General features: G+C 37.2%; 1 protein-coding gene across 4 annotated transcripts in view; it reads left to right on the top strand.

Moving 5' to 3' along the window:
- The window catches only part of LOC122556556 (gamma-aminobutyric acid receptor subunit alpha-1-like), a 56,515-nt gene extending 36,841 nt beyond the window's left edge, over nt 1-19,674 (top strand). For all 4 annotated transcript variants that reach the window (XM_043703351.1, XM_043703350.1, XM_043703352.1 and 1 more), the window contains exons 9-10: nt 13,164-13,366; nt 13,794-19,674. In XM_043703351.1, coding sequence (XP_043559286.1) covers nt 13,164-13,366; nt 13,794-14,105 — 515 coding nt within the window. In that variant the 3' untranslated portion in view covers nt 14,106-19,674. The remainder of the gene's footprint in view (nt 1-13,163; nt 13,367-13,793) is intronic.
- Nucleotides 19,675-21,837: the final 2,163 nt, after the last annotated feature.

Here is a 21,837-nt window from a genome sequence, read left to right as displayed (position 1 = left end):
CAGTTCCCATTTATCCACACAACATTACTTGAAGAAGTAATGTTCTGTGGATAAATGGGAACTGGGGGTGTGTTTTATTAAAATTTTTCTTTCATCAGATATGGGCATTTTTAGCTAAACCAGCATTTATTGCCTATCCCTAATTGCCCTTGAGAAGGTAGTGATGAGTTGATGTCATGAACCACTGCAGTCTTAGGATGTAAGGGTATTTACAACACTGTTTTTGATGGAGTTTCAGGATTTTAAAGGCATTTTAATAGAAATTGAGAGCTCTTGGTGTAGAGGCATGGATAGAAGTCCGGCTAGCTAAAATGGATAATTATCTGGTTGGCAACACATAACAGGTGGTGTGTCATAGGAATCCGTGCTGGGACTACAGTTGTTTTGTAATTTATATAAATGATTTAGATGAAGGAGCAGAGAGTATGGCTGCTAAATTAGCTGATGACACAAAAGCAGGTAGGAAACTAAGTTGTGCTGAGGGAAAAAGGAGGCTTCAAAGAGATAGATTAAATGAGTGGACAAATATCTGGCAAATACAATATAACAATGAAAATAACTGAAATCAACCATTTTGGTAGGCAAATAAAGAAACATTACTTAAATATTGAAAGACTGCAGAACTTTGAGATGTGGAGGGATCATGGTGTACTAATGCATGAATTGAAGTAGGCTAGCATGTAGATGTAGCAAGTAATTAGGAAAGCTAATAGAATGTTATCCGTATTTTGCTAGGGGAATTGTAGTAAGGAGGTTATGCTTCAACTCTACAGGGAAATAGTGGAATGAATGTAGAGAATGGTGGGCGGCACGGTGGCACAGTGGTTAGCACTGCTGCCTCACAGTGTCAGAGACCCGGGTTCAATTCCCGCCTCAGGCGACTGACTGTGTGGAGTTTGCACGTTCTCCCCGTGTCTGCGTGGGTTTCCTCCGGGTGCTCCGGTTTCCTCCCACCATCCAAAGATGTGCAGGGTCAGGTGAATTGGCCATACTAAATTGCCTGTAGTGTTAGGTAAGGGGTAAATGTAGGGGTATGGGTGGGTTTCGCTTCGGCGGGTCGGTGTGGACTTGTTGGGCTAAAGGGCCTGTTTCCACATTGTAATCTAATCTCAATCTCATCTATTGTGTATAGTATTGGCATCCTTAATTAAGACACTGGAGGCAATTCGGAAAAAGTTTACTACTCTAATACCTGGAATGGATAGGTTGGCTTTTGAGCAGATGTTGAACAGGCTAGGCCTGTATCCATTGGAGTTTAGAAGAGCAAGAGATTATTTAATTGACATATCCTGCAGTGCCCAGAAAGGGTCAATGTAGAAAGAATGTTTCCTTTTGTGGAAGATTCCAAAACTAGAACACCTCTGTCTCCCAAGGTGCCTCAATTGTAGAGCCTCTAGTCTCCTCTTATTCACAATTGGCTTCATTATGCTAGCTTCGATTGCCCCTACCATGGTCACCATTCTACCATGTGTCCCTGTGACCTAGCGGAAATGTGCAAGTCATGTGCGTCCCTCAACTCCAAAGTAAAGCATCGAAAGCTAAAATGGTGTGCAAGTTGATCCGAGAACAACAGTAGTGATGTGCTGAGGCTAGTGGTGAACTTTAGTGAAAGTTCTATTGCAATTAAGGATTGGCACCAAATGTTGGTCTTTCCAGTGACACCCACATCCTATGATAGAATGTTTAAACAAAATGGCTGAAAGTTATTGTGGGTAGGCAAGAATGTGGAGTAATCACATCAGCAATAATCTTACTGAATGGCCCAATGGCCTACTCTTGTTCCTCATTCAGATTTTTGTATTGAGTGGAATTTCAAATGGAATAGCATTTTTGAAATCTAGTATAAGCATAGCATTTTGTAGCAATATTATCGCGAGTGCAGTATTTTCTGCAAAGCCAGTTACGTCGATCATTGCTAGGTAAGAACTAGGTACACCAATCAACCTGTAGTCTGTTTGGACAATCTGCAAGATCATATCAGGTCTCCAGCCATAATATACCCATCACTTATGCCCTGTAACACTTCAACGTAAACAAAATTACATCAATGACAGATCTAACAATTTAACAAATTTAGCAATTAATTGTAACTGTTCTAATAACAGCCTAGCCTCTTCAACTTTTTAAATGCATTTTTAAAGCCTGTTTTGCTTCCATTTGCTGCTTCTGTGAATGTTTCATTTCCTCTTGCCTTGCTGGTGTTTTCACTACAGCATCCTAGGAAGCATTTACTTCTGAAAAGACTGTGACATGAGTGATTTACAACTCCTTGTTTAATGCGGTGTGCAACTCCACCTAAGACCATAAGACTATAAGACATAGGAGCGGAAGTAAGGCCATTCGGCCCATCGAGTCCACTCCGCCATTCAATCATGGCTGATGGGCATTTCAACTCCACTTACCCGCATTCTCCCCGTAGCCCTTAATTCCTTGTAACATCACCTGACACAGAGTTGAACATCTCCAAATATAAATATCACAGTGTGGGTGGAGTTAGACATCATTAGGTTATACTCTACACTAGAGACTGGGCTCTCCACAGCACTAGTGTGGAAGACTCACATGAGCACCTGTCCATGAACACACGAAGATGGCAGATTATTCCTTACCTAATATTAGTACCTGGTATATCAATTATTACCGTGTATTGCTGTATTCCATAGTAATTATTTCATATTTGAACTCTTTGCTGGTTCTTGAATTTGCCTTCTCCTCAATCAGTTTGTTCAGAACCTAAACTCAGAGTGTGAGATCAAATCACACTTTGAAAGGTGGTCACAACTTTAGGATTCACTGCCTAGAAAATTCTGTCAGCGGTGAAGATCAAAAACAGATCTGAGGACATCTGGAGAAGAGAAGAATTCAGAAGCATATTTTTTATCGAGAAATAATTGCAACCAGAAAAGCCACAGAGCTGAATAGCTGCCATGAAGGAAACATCGCTTAAATAGAAAACTCACCCGAGAAACAGCTCAAATATGAATAATCTCAAAGGGGCTGATAGGTGAACACCCAAAGCAAAGTTTACCTCTTTAAGGGAAAGGACAAAAAACACTAGGCTTGGGAGCACAGTTAAGGCTTTAATGGTTAGTTAACGAATTTCTGGACAATCTACTCGGTGAAAAAGTTAACAATAGCAAGTTACATTAATACATCAGGCTAAGGCTACAAGAAAAATCAATTGGGAAAAAAAAAAATTTGAAATTTGGATTATCAGAGCCTGAACAATAATGTTAGTGAAATCTTTGTTATTTCAATGGTAGAAATGATAAATTCAAAGTTTTATTCAGTAACAAATCATATTGATTTAATTTATTAAAATGCAAATATGTGGATAAAGACAAATAGTAAAACTCTGACCACAAGATATTGAAATTGATGTGAAAAATCCTCAAATGCAGAGATCAACTCAAATGATATCACAGCAGTCATCTTTGATACAGTCAAAAAGAATTGAATCACAGCTCTCTGCACTCCCAAAAATGTTGAATCTTCTTGAATGTAGCAGTTTCAACTTATAAATCCTTTGACTATTCTTCAGCCATCATGAAAAATGAATATCTTCATTCAGCTCTGTGAAGATACCATAAAACAGCAGAAACTTCAACAGTTTCAGTACTACAATGGCAATCTTTGCAACAACAACAATGTTAATCATGAAGAATACTGCAAAACACTGAAAAGTGTGCAGTACATGGAGATCAAAACCCTAATAACATTCTTTCAAATCAGTAAAATAATCAACAACTTCAAATGTCACTCTGAGCAATGCAACAAAATTCACTGGTATCAACCTTCCAACCAGAAAATATAAGTTTTCAGATATATTTGGTGGATCAATGAATTCACAGATGTGGAAGGCAGAATTTCTAATATTTGGAACAGCTTTTGACTTAGACACCAAATCAAATGCTGGAGAAGGTCAGCATATCTGGCAGCATCTGTGAAGAAAGAAATAAGGTTAACTAGAAATTCTTCTTCAGAACCTGACGATCTTAGTTCAAGATTACACTTCAATTGCAGATACAAATTTCTAAAACAATCTGCACATATCATTGTTAAGGATCTGTGTGATGCATTATCTGAACCAGGCACTGAAATTCGTAAGTACTCATTTGTAACAGAATTGCAGTTAGTCTTTTAGGTAAATCAGTTACTGAATTTCTTCAATCCAAAGCAGATCTAACTTCTGAATGAGCGGTCTCTTGGGGAGGCAGTGGTACTGTCACTGGGCTAATAATTTAGAACTGCAGACCAATATTCTGACATTCAAATTCCAACATGATGGCAGATGGTAATATTTGAATTCAATAAAAAATCTGGAATTGAAAACTACTTGGAATCTATCTACTTCATTGCTATATCTGAAGAAGGATTGGTCTAGCCAATGCATGATTCCAGACCCACAGAAAATGTGGTTGATCCTTAATTGCCCTCTAAAATGGCCTCAGCTACTCTGATCAAGGGCCAATTAGGGATGGATAGATGCTGGCCCATATCCCATGATACAGACTCTACCAAATTAGGAAGCCTTATACAGCAGAATTTCTATTTAATGCCGAACATTCTACGGGATGTATTGACTGCTTAAATGCAGAATAAACTATCTGCCCAGAAGAGACAGATCCTTCATCTGAACAATATACCGTCTGTGACAATCAATGTGCAATTGTAAAGAATCTATTTTACAGTATTTTGTTTCAAATGTGGCTTCAAAACCCCACATTAGTGAACACAAAACTGTACAGCCATCCAATGTCAGTATTCTCTTTTGTAGCTAAAAAGGTAGCCCATTGAAATGTGCTACAGCCTGAAGAGCATATCAAGCAACAAGTCAAATTGTTCACAACTCAACATACACATTCATACATTTGAACAGAACTTTGGAGGATGGGTCAATACTGCAAGGGAATATACTTTTAATATACAAAACAGCTATCAATGGGCAAACAACATCAGTCTTCTCAGACTTGATCCAGGTGTTACTGATGAAGAGATAAAATCAATTCTACTTTCCATGCATTCATGCAATCAGTCAACACAAGTTACTTTTGCAAGAATGTCTGATATATCAGAAGCCAAGAGAGAACGTGAAGATTAACCAACGTTACTTCAAGTGTTTTTATACCTGGCCATAGACTTTCTTGATCTACCTATTGAAGGATGGAAAGATAAAAAGTGAATGTTGTAGAAAGATTTGGAGGTGTTGGACTAGGGTGGACAAAGTTGAAAATCACACAACACCAGGTTATAGTGCAACAGGTTTATTTAGAAGCACTAGTTTCGAAGCACTGCTCCTTCCCCTGATGACAACCTCCTGATGAAGGAGGAGCACTCCGAAAGCTAGTGCTTTCAAATAAACCTGTTGGACTATAATCTGGTGTTGTGTGATTTTTAACATTGTAGAAATAAGTAAAATAAATAACTCATTTAAGAGTGTACATAAATATCAAACTTTATAATTGGGCAAAATCCATCTGGACAGGCACTGTGTTAGGGCTTCAGGACCCTAGAGAATCTTGTCATAGTAGCACACACCATTCAGCACAGCTTCCACAGTATGGGTCATTTTATTAGATTTGACTTGGATTCTACAGGGGAACTGGACACTCAACATCATCCTAGTGTGGAAGACTGACATGATCACATGGATTTGAGTGAGATAGATTTGTCCTTAATATAAATATGTCAGAGGGTTTATATCTGTGGTTCCCATTTTTATCAGTCTTTTGTTTAAATGTGTAACAAAGTTACTTTGAAGCTTGAAGATAATTCTTGACTTTGCCTTCTCCTTGAACCCAAAGTCAAAGTGTAGCATTAAATTGCATAATAACAGAATATTTGCAAGATGAACATGTTATCTAGCATCACTTTGAGCTCAATGTGATGTTTCTGGAGCTGCTTCTGCTGAATATGAACTGTTCAAAGGAAAATTGCTGCAAATGTTTCTGTAAACCAGCAATCTATTCCTGGATTTATGATACGGGATGCTCGTCCTCCCTACTTTCTTCTCTACCAGTTCTTCATTCACATTTGTGAGTTTAATCAGGGTAAACCTCCAAAACTTGCTCAACTCCAAGATATCAGGTTTGGATTTATCCTGAGCTAGTAGTTCAACCTTTACCTCTTAAGTGTTCATTTTTCCCCCCAAACCAGAGAGCTGAGATTTTAGCTCCATTCATTCAGAAGAAAGTGGCCTTCCATTTTTCTTTCATATTCAGTTCTACTCATCTATTTTGAATAGTCTGCTCTGGTTTCTGTTATGTCTTTGATGTTTGACAGATTCCAAAAATGGTGACTAGAATGATCTCACAGTATGCTTGTATATCTGCAATTGCTGATCCAGTAATGCCTATGACACTGTAACATCCAGGTAGATTGATTATACTTGTACTCCAGTACCATTGATCCTGCACGTGTAGTTGGAGAATCATTGAATGTTAAAATTTTATGTTCGTAGGTTTCATCATTGCTTCTCAGACATGATTTTTGGAGCCCTCAGGAATTGTACATTAGCGCTCATCCCCTGTCAATCATAGCTAATAATGAACAGTCACAAGTTTTCTAAGGATAGATGATTTTCAATTTTTTTTTAGCACTTCAGTTCATGTGATGACGTTGATTTTTTTAAATGAGATTGACAACATGCAACATGTTCACCATTATTTGTCTCATCATGTATGTCTTAAGTTCCTATTCATTAATCACTTCAAGAGTATGCCTCTGGCATGACTGCAGTTGGTCTTTATTGTAGCTTGAAAGTACTACTTGTATACAATCTGTTGGCATCAGAGCCCAGCTCTTTGGAATTACAGCAGCCTTTGCTTTACTTTACTGCCTCTGCCGATGGCATTTACTAATGATCAAAAGTGATTGAAATCTGGGCACTTTCTTCTTGAATGCAGAAGGCCACACCTTACGTTCATTATTCATTATTTTTTCCACACTAGAAATGATCAGTTTGCCAGAAAAAAACTTGGTGGAAAGGTTTTGTGAGGGTGTGTGTGATCACTGACACAATGATTCTGTTTTCTACTTCCTCATCTGAAAAATCATGTAATGAGTCAGTTTATCTCCATCTGCTTACAAAATGAGTTGTGGATTCTCTTGGCTTCTGTTTAAATAATATGTATTGTCGTCCATGAATATGGAAAATTTTGTCTCACTTAAATTGGTTTTTAAATGTGATGTGTATCTTTTGGGGATTTTAATTTAGTCTTTGGCTATTAATCCTGATATGTTAAATTTGTCGAGACCACTGCTCCTAATTAGAACAATGAACAGTACAACACAGGAATAAGCCCTTTGGACCACCAAGTCTGTGCTGATTCATGACGCCTTTTTAAACTCAAAACCCCTTGCTTGTATGAAGTCCAATTCCCACCATTCCTTGCCTGTTCACATATCTGCCAAGATGCAGCTGAAATATTGCTATCGTCTCGGCTTATACCACCTCATCAGCTGCACATTCCAGGCACTTACCACCATCTGTGTAGAAACATCTTTAAACTTCTGTCCCTTTTGTAATTGTCGTTTCTACCTTGGGAAAAACACTCCCACAATCCACTGTATCCATGTTTCTCATAATTTTGTAAACTTCTGTCAGGTCACCCTCAGCCTCTGATTTTCAAGTGAAAACAAATCAGGTTTGTGCAATCTCTCTTCATAGATAATATTCTTTGACCCAGGCAACATCTTGATAAACCTTTTCAACACCATTTTTAAAGCCTCTACGGCCTTCTGGTAGTATGGCAACCACAATTTTACACAATATTCCAAAATTCCAAAATCTTATATAGCTGCAACATGACTCAATGCCCTGACCAATGAAGGCAAGCATGCCATATGTTGCCTTGACCAACTTATCAACTTGTGTTGCCACTTTCAAGGAACTGTGGATCTGTATGCCTAGATCCCTCTGTATGTTAATGCTTCTCAGGGTTCTGCCATTTACTGTATGCTTCCTTCCTGCATTAGACCTTCTAAAATACCTTACCTCACAATTATGCAGATTAAATTCCTCTACTCTTTCTCTTCCCAAATCTCCAGGCTATCTATAACCTGCTGTAACCTCTAGCAATCTTCCTCAATTTCTGCAGCTCCCCCCAGTATTTGTGTCATTGCTAAATAAACATTAGCAGCTTGCTTTTTTCTGTGTTAGACATAGCGGAATCCAGAAAATGTAGCTTTAATGCTTTCTAAGCTTTTTAAATTGTGTTAAGAGGTTTTCTCCTTCTTAAACTGGGGAATGTTGTGGAACATAGAGATAATGTGACCTTTGATAGCTGTTGATCAAACAGAGCCTGATTACTTGCCTTTTTCAAGGGAGTTAAACTGGCCTTTGGATAAAGATTAGTCTGCTTACCTGCAAAATATGTTGGTAACAAACAAAGACATTGAGGGCTGTCTCATGCACTTTCACATGATTTATAGGAATTTTTAATCAATCAACCTGTTCAGATATATTACACATCTTTGGAGTAGGAGGGATGTGAATCCAGGCCTCCTGGCTCAGAGATAAAGAACACTACCACTGCACCATAAGATCCCTCCTTAATGTGGTTTGATATAATTACCCATGTAACTATAAATTAGTTTGACTGTTGATTAGCTTTAGCTGTAGATTAGCTTTCTTGTTGACTGATCAAGCATTATAGGCCTCATCAGTATGATGTTTCCCACTATTGTTCAACATGTAGCATTAATGATAATGGCCTAATGATCAATCACTCATTAGGGATTGACTAACTCCATGGGTTGATTTATTTAAAACAAAATAAAACACATTATAAGTTCTGAAGCAGGTGTCACAGCAAACTAATGTCTGTGTGTACACAGCTTATAAACCCAAAGCAGACTATCAGGCAAAGTTGCAATGTTATATACACACAGCACATAGCATCCTTAAAGGCAAATTCTCTTAAAAACAAGGAGAACACATAATATCCTGTTTTACCATTTTTAGATCCTGGAATATTGCACCTTTGCCTGCATTGAAATCCATTTACCTCAGTTTTGCAGACTCATTTAATCTCTCAATATCAATCTTTATAATTTTATGCTTCCATCTACATTGCTTACCATGCTGCCAATTTTTGTGTTACCAGCTAATTAGGATGTGTGACTTTCTAGTTTGCACAAATACAGTCAAATCCTGATAAGTTGATAAGGGATGTCTGGGGTATACCTGGGGTATCTGCTCACAAATTTGTGTTAAACATCTCTTCAAGCTAGAAAAGGAGACCTCTGTGTAACCTGATTTGCCTTCAAATTGGTTCTGTGTCAAAATAAAAAGCACATGAAAACACAATAAAACAGTCAACATGTGATATCAATTTTGCACTTTCTCCACAACTCACAGTTGCTTGACCTTGCAGAATTGGAAAATGTTGGGAATTGGCTGCAGAAACACTTGATAAATCTTTCTGCATAATGTGCTGTCTTTGGGTGAGAGTGATTCAATCCATAATGTTGTCAATGCATGGAATGTGTTGCCAGCTTTTGTGGTGGAAGCAAAGTCATTAGGGATATTTAATCGACTGCTGGACATGCACATGGATAGCAGTGAGTTGAGGGGTGCATAGGTTAAGTTACTATATTTTACATTAGGATTAAATCTCGGCACAACATCGTGGGCCAAAGGGCCTGTTCTGTGCTGTACTTTTCGATGTTCTATGTTCTAATTGAGTCAAACACGTTTTCAGTGTTTTCATGTTACTGTGTGAAATTCCAGAGTTTCTTTATGGCTTTCATGGTTTCAGCCAGGGAAACTAATGAATGAATGAGCTGGCACTCATTGGGCTTGTCTGGATGATCCACCTCCTTGACTGAAGATTGTACAATATATCTACAGATGCCTGATCTGTCAATTCTGTTGTGTAAACCACCTCAGTATAAGTCTCTGCTGGAACATCTATGTCTGCCTCTTACAGCTGAGTGAAAAGAGCCTTGTCAATGAGTTGCTTGTCCTCACCTTTATTCTAGCCATCCTGAGCAATTTTAGCTCATTGAGCTAGGTGTGGCAGAGGCAGTTGGCGATTGCGGCTTCTGTCACCATCTTCCACACTTCCTTCATCATGAGCATGGCCTCGCAAACATTTGTATTCCTGTTTCTTACTGATGATTTCAATAACCTGAAAGATCAGCCACCATTGGAAATTACTTTTCAGGTTCCTAATCCATTGGTTGGTCATGGTGTTGGGAGACAAGACTTTGACATTGTTGAGTCCATGAATATCAGGATGTGTGGGCAGTTGTTTGTACTGGAGCTTGCTTTGATATGTCTTGTCCACTTTCCTGATACATGCCTCACAAATGCTGGAGGTCATTCACCTGGATTTGTAAGCCTTGTACTGCTTGAGTAGTGTCTTCACATTCATGAAGAAGCATAGTGGCTTCTTGGATTTTCCTAACAAGCCATAGCTGCTTTTCAGTGCAGTGTTCCTTACTTTGATTTCTATCATTACATGTTTCAGCTTTAATCATCAAGGAGTGATTTAGCAAAAGATGCTAAAACTGTCCAGTTTCATTCACGATTGCAATGTCTCTCATTCTCTAGCTGACCATTGTGGAACCAAACGTCTGTCATTGCTGCTGTAACCACTACACCCTTACAGCTTACTGTGTAGAAGATGAAGCTATATGTTGTCTTGAAGTAGTCCAACCATCTATTAGTGCAAATGAATTCCTTGTGGGCCCACTTTGTCAGGATGGCCACCCTTTCCTGCAGGAATGGACTCAGGATAGATACATTCTCTGCATGGGCTGCCTTGAACCATGTTAGCTAAGTCTTTTCAAAATGGGATGAGCAGCCGTTCATATCTTCTTACTTGTTCAAGAGAATGCCGATCTGCCAAATTGTTCTGAGATGATTACCTTGTGTTTCAGAATGGTTGACAAATGTGATAGTGGAATCTCCCACTACTTTGCTGCATCCAGTTTTCATTTCATGCCATAGCTTTCCACTTGTAGTGACGGCTTCAACCCCCCTCTCACTCAGCTAAGGACATGGGCCATCTCCACCACCAAATCCAAGCCACCCAACAACGGGATGAAGAATGCCTCATTTTTCGCCTTGGGACCCTCCAACCACACGACATCAATATTGACTTCACCAGTTTCCTCATCCTTCCTCCTCCCCGACCTCATCCCAGATCCAACCCTCCAACTCACCACCACCCTCTTGAACTGTCCTACCTGTCGATCTTCCTTCCCACCAATCCGCTCCACCTTCCCCTCCGACCTATCACTTTCACTCCCCACTTGTATCTACCTATCACCTGCCCAGTCACCTTCCCCCCCACTCCCACCCTCCTATTTATCTCTCTGCCCCTTTCCCCCTCTCCAACATTCCTGATGAAGGGCTTATGCCTGAAATGTTGACACTCCAACTCTTCAGATGCTGCCTGACCTGCTGTGCTTTTCCAACACCACACTTTTCAACTCTTTCCACTTGCTGTGTCAATTTCACCTTCTCACCAATTGACAACACTTTTAACTTGCTCACAGCTTGAGCCATGTTCGCAGTCTTTGTATATCCCTTCACACAAAGATGTTGATGTCAATGATGGCTTGCTGAGATTCATGCTTTCACACTCTTGTGACCCCTAATTCTGCTCTGACTGGTCATATGTCAAGCCTTAGGCAAAAGTGAGGACTGCAAATGCTGGAAACCAGCTTAGAGTGGTTCTGGAAAAGCACAGCAGATCAGGCAGCATCCGAGGGGCAGGAAAATCAATGTTTCGGGCAAAACCCCTTCATCTTCAAGCTTTCACAAATTCAGCTAATCTGGATTTATCAGTTTGGAATATGGCTTCTTATGGCTTCACTTGCATTTGCTGCCAATGGAATGGCTGGCTGATGGTTTGAAATAACTAGAGTTTTGGTTTACCTGAATTTGATCCATCATGATTTCGCTGTACATTTAATAGTTGAGGTCCAAACATCCTTGTGGTACACCACCACTTGCATGTTTCCTATTAGAATATCAGATCATTAGCTCCACGTTCTGTCTCCTCTTGCTCAATTAACTTCTAACTAGGTCAACAGTTCTCATTCAATTTTACAAACTTCAGCTTATATGTTTTCTGCCATTTCATCTAAGTAATATCCAGAGATTTACCCTATCCAGTAGTTTAGTCATCTCTTCCACAAATTCAATTAGCTTCATCAACTTATGATCTATTATGTACAAAATCATGTTAGTTCAACTGGAAGTCATGAAGCTATTCAGTCACCTCATATTAATTATACTTATAACAATTTTCGAAAGTTTAACAGGCTTATAATACCTGAGTTTCCCTCCATCATCTTTCTGATATAACCTGCCTTCCTAACCACTTACCTCACCAACCGAACCTATCCACCTATCTACCCCAGCATTTTTCCATTCACTCATACACCTTTTCACTTATTCTTACTGGCATTGAAGCTTGCTTTATGACAACCAATGTCATAAAAAAGAGAATGTGTCCTGTCTTCTGCTGATTCTACTGTAATCCAATAGAGCTCACCATGAATGCTGCACTCCGCATTTCTGGAGAAGCCGGGTTGGGAAGACAAAGAAATGTGGAGCACTGCCATCTTAGAGAAAATTTAAAGTGGAGCTTCAATCTGATGATTGCCATTGTTTAGAAGATCCAGATCAATATTGTTCAGCACAATTCTAGCTAGAAAATCTCCTCTATATCATTGCACCAACCATCTTATAACAGACATATAGATTTAGTATCAAGGTATATCTCAGATCGTTAAGATAACCAATAACTTTTTTTGTGTTGATAAAATTAAAAATTGACATTGGGAGAAACATGACAATTTTGTGCTAAAGTTATCACTGAAAGAAGTTTAACTCCTATGGTACAGTATGAATTAGTAGCATATAATAAAAAAAAATTCCATAGACCCACTTATTACTAAGCATATTGCTGTTTGGAAATACATTTTATGCATTGCTAAAATAATTTGTATGAAAATTGAAAGCAAGGCTAGTGCTAAATTCACAATAATATGTGCATGCAACTAAATTACAAGATTCAATCTGCAGTGATCATAATTGTATTATGTTATTAATAAATACGGTGTGTTTTTTTCATTGTGTTAAATGAAGCAAAGTTAGACATTACAATAAATTATTCCAGGGTTTTTTTTTGTGTTTTATTCAGGGGTCACAACTGTATTGACCATGACAACTCTGAGCATCAGTGCCAGGAACTCACTCCCCAAAGTTGCATATGCAACTGCTATGGATTGGTTCATTGCTGTTTGTTATGCTTTCGTGTTTTCAGCACTTATTGAATTTGCCACAGTGAACTACTTCACAAAGAGGAGTTGGGCTTGGGATGGAAAAAGCTTAGTTCCTGAAAAGGTAAAATGAGCTTTTGTATTTTTATTTACATAATATGAACCAGATTGTTGAGAAGCTTTTTTGTAAAATATATTATGGCTAAACCTTGAGACGGGAATTTTTTTGTGCGGGAGAAAAATGTGTTAACGGTTCAGGCTGGGCACAGAAATGAGACTTGAATACTGGAGAAAATTAAATGGTTCAGTAACCTTTCCCTATGTTTTGCGCAATGTCATTGAATTAATGAAATGTCTTACTTTAGCATGACTAAGATTAAAAGGGATTTTGTATTCTATTTGAAAAGAAAGTGAACATAATTGAGAGATAAAGATCAAAGTGAGTGCTGCATTAATGTAATGAGTCATGGCATAGTTAAAATTGGATATATTTTTGAAATTACCACATTGACAATTTATTGACCCCAGCTTTTTTGATTTTTGTTTCCCAGAGAAAGGAAAAAGATCGAGAGGCTCTATTGAAGAAAAACAACACCTACACAGCAACCTCAGCGAACTTTGCACCAAACATTGCAAAGGATGCAGGTCTGGCAACTATTGCGAAGAGTGCTGGTGCAGAATCCAAAGAACCCAAACCAGAGCAAAAGCCTCCAGAACCGAAGAAAACTTTCAACAGTGTCAGCAAAATTGACAGACTGGCCAGAATAGCATTTCCATTAATGTTTGGCATTTTCAACTTGGTTTATTGGGCTACTTACTTGAATCGAGAATTAGTTATCAAAGGTGATGATGAGCATAACTAGGAAGCAAAGAAAAAAAGTTTAGATTTGAAAATAATTTCACTTGTTGGGAAATTCTATGAAACTTCTAACAAATTATAGCTCGCCATTCAATTTGTTGCATATTATCTTTGTCTTTAGCCCTTTCCGAGACAAAAATACTAATATTTATTTGACAGTGTCAGAAAGAACTCACAAGCTCTCTCTCGATAAGTGTATAAAGCATTATACTTTGGTGAGACCAGTCTATTTCTGTGATGCAACTGACCGAACAGAATTATTATTGATTAGCTATTCTCATTTTACAAGTACTTCCTTTTTGCAGCGTGTCCATAACAGAACAAATTTGAATTTTAACTATTCTCACAGCAGGGTTTATGTAAAATAGTCTTAATCATTTCTGGCTCTTGACCAGGAATAGTGAGAAGCTTTTCCATAGTCAGGTAAAGTCCATGATCGACACTGGCTGCAGACTATATAGATTATTTTCTTTACTTTCAGGATCTTTTGAGGAAAGAAGTTTTCAAATGTAGAACTTTATACTGTGAAGGTTGTATATGGCTTAGTTATATTTCCTTTCAAGTTATATGAACCAACCATTTATAACAATACATGAGCAAAACATAGTTTTGAATACAATTAATTTTTATGCACCAAAGTGGCAATAGATATTAAAATAATCAGTGGGGCTCATGACCTGAGCAGTTCATTATAGAATAATAAGACCATAATGTAAGGACTGTGTGCTGTCAACTGGTACATAATAATTTCTTGCCTTGAGAAGTGAAGCGAAGATTAATTTATGAAATATCCTCCCTCTTCCTTCCAAAAAACTGTTAAATTAGCTGCTTATTTCTTTACTTTAAATGACAAGAGCATTTACATTAGCATTATATAAAAGCCTGGAAGATCCAAAATACCCTATGATGTTAAGTGATATATGGATATGATAGCAAAAGTTCTACATAACCTTTAACTTCTGTTTCAAAGATATCAATAAAGGTCGTTCATTCCGTTTTCTTCAGCCAGGAAAGATACCAATGAAAACCACTGAAACATCTTGTATTGGAAAGGGTTAAAGAACCATGCAAGCATTCTTCTGAAAACTGAAAGCTCACTAAATTAAGAGATCACAAAATTGACTTATTTCATTGATTTCAGCTTATTAAATATGATGTTATTTTAATGTCTTGTTTTTTTTTCCCTTGTTAGTTTTAAAATACAAAAACAGGATAAAAGGTAACAGCACAGCACTCCAAGTGGTCTTCCGTTCAAAGCTTATTAATGTTTTCTTGCACAAATATATCCTTGTTCATGTTTGAATGAACTGATTTTCATGACTTTCAGGTGGCAATGTGCTTGTAGTAATTAAATAAAAGTACAAAGTGCTGAAAATACCTGGCATTACTGACAGCATTTGTGGAGATCCAATACTAATGTTTTAAGTCAAATATGACTCATATTTAACAAAAAGTGTTAACTTTGCTTCTGTTTCCATTGATGCTGCCCCATTTGCTGGGTATTTCCAGAACCTTTTCCTTTATTTTCGGATTTCCAGCATCCCCAGATTTTGTGTTTATAATTGTACTTAGTTTTTTTTCTATATAAGAGTGGAACCTTACATTTTTGCCCATTGGTATTACTTGTATTGCTAAGAAAACTGAATGACATCCATGAATCCTTCTCTGGAGACTGTTTGGCAATGTTTTACAACAGAGATATTTATCAGGGTGCTAGACACCAACACATAAAAACATTTAAAAAATAAGTTTTCTAAATAAAAAAATGACTTTGCAAAACCCTTTTCACTGCCATTGGTAACATTGTACTATACGGATCTCTCATTTTCAACTTTGATGTGTAAATCCTACCCACTCTAATTCATACCAACAATTTGAACTAATTAAAGCAATGAAAATTTAAGAAAAAGAGAGAAATCCCAGTTCAATGGGAAATCCAGGAACATAAACCAGGCGAGGAAGGAAATGAAAATATTTTGAACAGGTTGTAAGGATATTCTAGATGTAACGTAATATTGTTATTCATTCATATTCTTATGTCTTTGGTTTCACCATGTCTATATTACATCTACATATCTCCACACCCAAGCCCCCTATCCACTGCATTCCTGTGAATATCAAAATCATTTTATCACATCATGTGTACATTCTCTGCCCTGCCATTGACAATAATGACACCTTTTGATCATGTGTTTCTGTCTATCTTCTGGCACACATCTCAGGAGTTGTCACTTGGAGCCATATGGCTAAAACTATCATGCAGCAACATGCATTGGGCTGTCACTAAAGTTATGTGTAGATTGCTGGAGGTGAGCTACATGCTGATGAAATGCTTTAACTTTCATTCAATTGCAAAATAATTTAACATGGATTATGGTCAATGTTCCAAGAACATTAAACAAAATTTCAATATTTTCTAATATGGACTGGTCCATCCATATTTGATCAATAGTGAGAACTCAAGTTAAAATTTGAGGTATTCTTCATATAATTTGAATATAAATAATTTGAGAACTTTTAACAAAATATAACAGGTCTGAAAACTTTGAGATGATATTATTCTTTTTCAAAGTGTTACTAAGATTTAACTTCTGTTTTCTATAAATTGAATCCTTCCTGTCTTATGAATATGCTGAGGAAACTGCAATACACAGTAAATAGTACGAATCTATTTAAGGTAGTGTTTGATCAGTGCGGAAGGAAGCTCAATTCTCAACAAAATCACTGGAGAACACTGTCATAGATCAGATAATAAATTAGCTTTTTAATATTAGCTTTATGAACTGCACAACATTTAAATTTTATGAAGTTATTATTGAAATCTGATAAACTATTAATTGACGCAAGTATTCAAAAACATCTTTTTTAAAAGTACTGAAGGATTTTTTTTGCTTTGTTTTCTGTGAAATTACTTTTTGCTCTCCAATCTTCACCCACAATCATCACCACCTTGTTCAACTGATCAACCTCAAGGTCAAAGTCTTGTTCAAGTCTTGAATATGTTGGTTATACAAGGATTTTATAAAAAATCAATGCTGGATCCCCATGTATCAACCTGAGCTGAAAGGAAATTTGTGTCAGCACAGGAAAAAAAGATGTTGAATTTGTTTCGAAAAAGGTACCCTTTCTTTAATATCCAAATAGCAATTATAGTTAGTAGAGTGATTCATTTTGGAGAGTACCTTCAACCAAAAAAACTGTGATGTTGTGCAGTTTCAGAACTTCTTATATCAAAAAGAGCAAACAATGAAACCAATTGAAAACCAAAAGGCACAAATCAGTACTGGGCACACCGGCATATATTATAGTGATTTAAAAAAAAAACAAATTGTGAAATAATTCTTATCTCTTCCATTTAATTCAAGGAAGATGATGAAAAATATGTTCTAATGAATTACCCCAACATTTCTAAATAATCCAAAGAAGTTTTTTAATACTTATTGGTATTCCTGAGTTTTGGCACCAAGACAGCCTGGTTAACAGTGTTTTGTGCAGAGTTCAGTTTGATGTAACTTCAGCGCCACGTTTCGTAGGAAGGATAAGGCCATACTAAGTACTCCAAATTTTTAATGTCAATGGAGCAAAATTTATAGACATGTCACTTGCGATCAGCTTAAAATTTCAGTTTGCAGGCAGCCTCTGAACAGTTCATTCTAAAGCTTAAAACACGAGTAGCTCTGTCAGACTGAAAGGCACCAATTAGTGTCAAGGCATTTCTTTTTCTGACAATTAAGAATTTAGGTGCAATTTGGTAATACATACTTCTCCTTTAATTAAATCCAGTTTGTAAATATATTATCCAAATATTTATTTACAAACAATATACCTTTGTAGTTGAAAAGTGCAGTGTTGAAGGAGGACTCGAAAGTATAACAATGTCAAGCTGACAAAATCCCTCATCTTCATAACTGCCTTATATTTTAGCAATATTGCTGTAAGAAAAATATACTTCAGATGTAAGGGCTTCTAGTTTCTGTGGAAATATAACTTTAAATAACCTGTGTAGATAAAATTGTATAGAATTTTATTTTATTTGGTGGAGAGTGGGGGCAGCTCCTTCTTTCTTGTAAATGCTTCAGACGTTTTTGCTGTCTGTTTCAAAAGTTTCTTTTTATTTGTAGACAGTCTCATCTTAAAAGAATGCTGTCGTTTTGAACCACTGCTATCTAAGTGTTACTCCCTATATCTTCATGCGTCTTTTGCACATTGTTGTGAATAATCTAATGAAATTAGTCAGCTTTTTTTGCTATGCAATAACTGCTTTGTATCACTTCTTCGTTCTCAATTTATAGATGTAAATGTGAATTGATAAATAATGTATAGAGTAAATACACTTTACCAAATTGAAGTATCCTAACTGAGCTTTTATAAAGAGCTTTGCAGAGTCAGATACCAGGGGGTTTTGTTAAATTACAAAAAATCCCAAACTTTTAAATCCAATTTGAAATAACCCGGTCAGTGAAGGTTGGAGTGTTAAAGGAGTGTTAAAGACTTAGGAACTGACTATCATAGTTTCTATTTGTTGTAGTAAACACTGACTGATTTGAAAGCTTTGAATTGCAATTTCTGTCATTTGTTGATCATTTTTTCCAATTATATTAAATAATAATTTTGAAACGTAAAGTGAGGTACAGAATTCAAATTTATTCAGAAAGCTTGGAATTTTTAACAAAACAATTGGACAGAACCCCCTATTCTCTGAAATCATTTTGTCTTCCTTGCTGAATACAATTATTATATTGGAAGGCTGCTAATTACTGTTGGACTAATGGCAAGTACTTAGCTAAAGCGTCAAATGACGTTCGTACATTTGTCAAATGGTGAGCGATATAATGTACCCAGATGCAATAAATCCCATTAAGGCTGTGGTATTCCTTTTTGACCCGCTCAGGCTTCACTTTAGAATTGCTATGAACTGTTCTTATTTTTAAATAAATCTTTTCTCTACCCAAACAAATTTACTTGAAATTTGCTGTCTCTGATCATATCGTTCTTACTGTAACAGTTTGTCTATTATTTGTAACAAAAGTAATGCCTTTGCCGGAACTCTTGAGTTTAAAAGGAGACAAAACATATAAAGACATTTTGAGAAAAGGCAAAAAGGACCAAGCCATCAACCTGTGCCATGTACGTTACCTGTAATTGCATTATGATTCATTTTTTTTTAATATAATTGCCTTGTTTGGTCAAAAGGAGAATACTACAACTTTAAAATCCTGAAAAGATTGTATTAGGGTCTGATGCGAGACATAAGATATTTTATTGGATTATAGAGTTTATCACAAGTTCTTGAATATATTTCAGTCTCTTATAGTTGCTACTGAACTAGTTGATGATAATAAACTTAAATTATTGGTCAACTCCTGAGTCATTGTATCAGCAGCAGCACCCTTCAGTTACGTTTAGATCAATTTGCTATAATATATAAACCATTATATTTTTAAAAAAAGTTAACATAAAAATATTTCTTCCTGCAATACAAATAGCACTGTCCATAAATGATTTAAAGTTCACCAGCTCCTATTTTTACAAGTACCTCTGCTTGCACAAACAGAATAAATTTTCTAAACTCCACCAAACTAATTCTAGCCTTCACTTTGTGTCAATGTTTTAGTCTCCAGACTAATGAACAATGATGTATTCAAATATTAAATTGATAATGGATTTTGCAATTGGACATGACTATAGACAAAGGCAATCAAACTGTACTCCATGATTATATTGACAAGGAAGTTCATGCAGTATTATACTTCTGAATATTATTAGGACAATTGGTAAAATTGTAAGTTATTATCTTTTTTGACTTTTATAGATCAATGATAAGGCTACATTGGGAACTTAGAATCTAAATGTAAACATCAACTGTAAACAGGGTTCAGAACATCAATGATAATTTCAAATCTTTGGGCTTCGGTTTATATGGAAAATAATATGAAGTTAAGCCTGGCTTTATTAGATTAAATAAGGCTATAGGAATCACAATGTGGGTATGACCGGGATTGGATAATGTGCTTTGTTGGTAATGGCAAAATAATGATATGCTAAGGATTAATGTCTTATTTTGTTCAATTACCAGGCGGTAACAATGAAAAAATGGTATGGTACAGCAGACAGTACATGTCCCATGGAAGATATAGGCATGAGTGACTACAAACCTTTCTTTTCCCATTTGACTATAAATCTTAAGCACAGAACATCATGAAAAAGCTGACAGAAACTCACAGGGATAGTGAGATGGGTTAATAGAGGAGATGCACCTGTATTTTCCCCAGGAGCACTAGAGATTTGAACTGATTCTTTTATAGTCATGCACTTTGAGAATTTTTGTGAAGCTTGTTTGGCTTAATTTTATCAAAATCTGGCTAAGTATCAATTTCAGGTAATTTTGTGGACAGCGTTGCAGTCAGCTCTAGCAATTTATTCAGGCAACTCGATGCTGCTAACTCATTGTCTCTGTTCCATATTTCTATAGCATATCTAGCACACTATCTTGTAGTCAACTGTAGTAGAAGCTCCCACCAGTGCCATGACTATCTGGGATTCTGGCCAGGTTGATGCCATATTTATATTGCAGCTGTGCACCAGGTCAAATTGTGCAAACTAGTGGCTGCCATTCAGAGAGTATCGCTGCGTAATTATAAAGGACATGTCTGAAAAAGGAAGTTGGCACCCGTTTTTGCCAACAGAGATCTGGATGTCCTGGTGGATGAGTTGGTGAAGAGAAGGACTGTCCTCTTTCCTCAGGTTGGCCAGAGAAGACCAGGACAGCAGACCCTTCCAGCTTGCTCTGCAATTGCCACCCAGTTCAGTACAATGTCAATGGTCTGGAGGAATGCCCAACAATGCAGGAAGATGGTTAATGACTTCACTGCACAAGGGTGATGCCAACATCTTCTTTCTGCTTCTTCATACTCCCCCCAACTCTGTGACTGCATCCACTTTCCATCAAGATTCCATGTTATACTGGTTGCGCAATTTTACAAGTTATTTTCCCTCATGCTCATCTCCAGATTACTCTGTGCTCCCTATACACTTACCTGCAACATTTCATCAGCTTTCCTCTCCACCACTAACAGTTCCCTGTGCCAGCCACTTGCATCTCACTCAATCCCTCCCTTTGTCTTATTCTAGGAGAAAATGGCACACAATGGGGAAGAAAGAGTCAAGACAGGGTGCCTGAAATTTGTCTCCTCTTCCACTATGTGGAAATAGCAGGAGAGGACCAAGACAACAAATGTAGTGATGCTGAAACCTCCATCTCCCAGTAACCAAGTGAGTTTCATTACCAAGTGCTGCGTTCATCTCCCATTGTCAACACTGCAAATATAGCACTAACATGACCAACCTTCTAATTTATTTCACAACTCATTACCCAGACAAAGCAGCATTAACGCAGGCTCTGCCTGTGGATATCTGATGTGGAAAAGACATCTTATGGTCCCTGAGGAAGAAAATCTTGCATTGAAGATGTCATGAGCATCATTACGTAGCATTTGGGCTCCCTTCTCCAAATGGAATATAGCACCACTCCACCTCTCTCATTTACACAACATTCCATAAAAGATAAGTGACTGAGGGTCTCCTGCATTTTTGCCTCAACCTGAGGGCACCTTTGACTGGAAATTCCACATTAGAAGGCTGTTTGACATCTATTGGAATGAGAACTGTCCCTGGGCTTCCAGACACATGGGGTTCTCATCCATTCCTGTGGATACTTTCAATACAGTGTTAGAGCA

This window comes from Chiloscyllium plagiosum, chromosome 14, assembly GCF_004010195.1.
Source record: "Chiloscyllium plagiosum isolate BGI_BamShark_2017 chromosome 14, ASM401019v2, whole genome shotgun sequence".
NCBI lineage: Eukaryota > Metazoa > Chordata > Chondrichthyes > Orectolobiformes > Hemiscylliidae > Chiloscyllium > Chiloscyllium plagiosum.
Note: the sequence above shows the minus strand (reverse complement) of the source record. Positions and strands in the feature narration are given on the sequence as shown.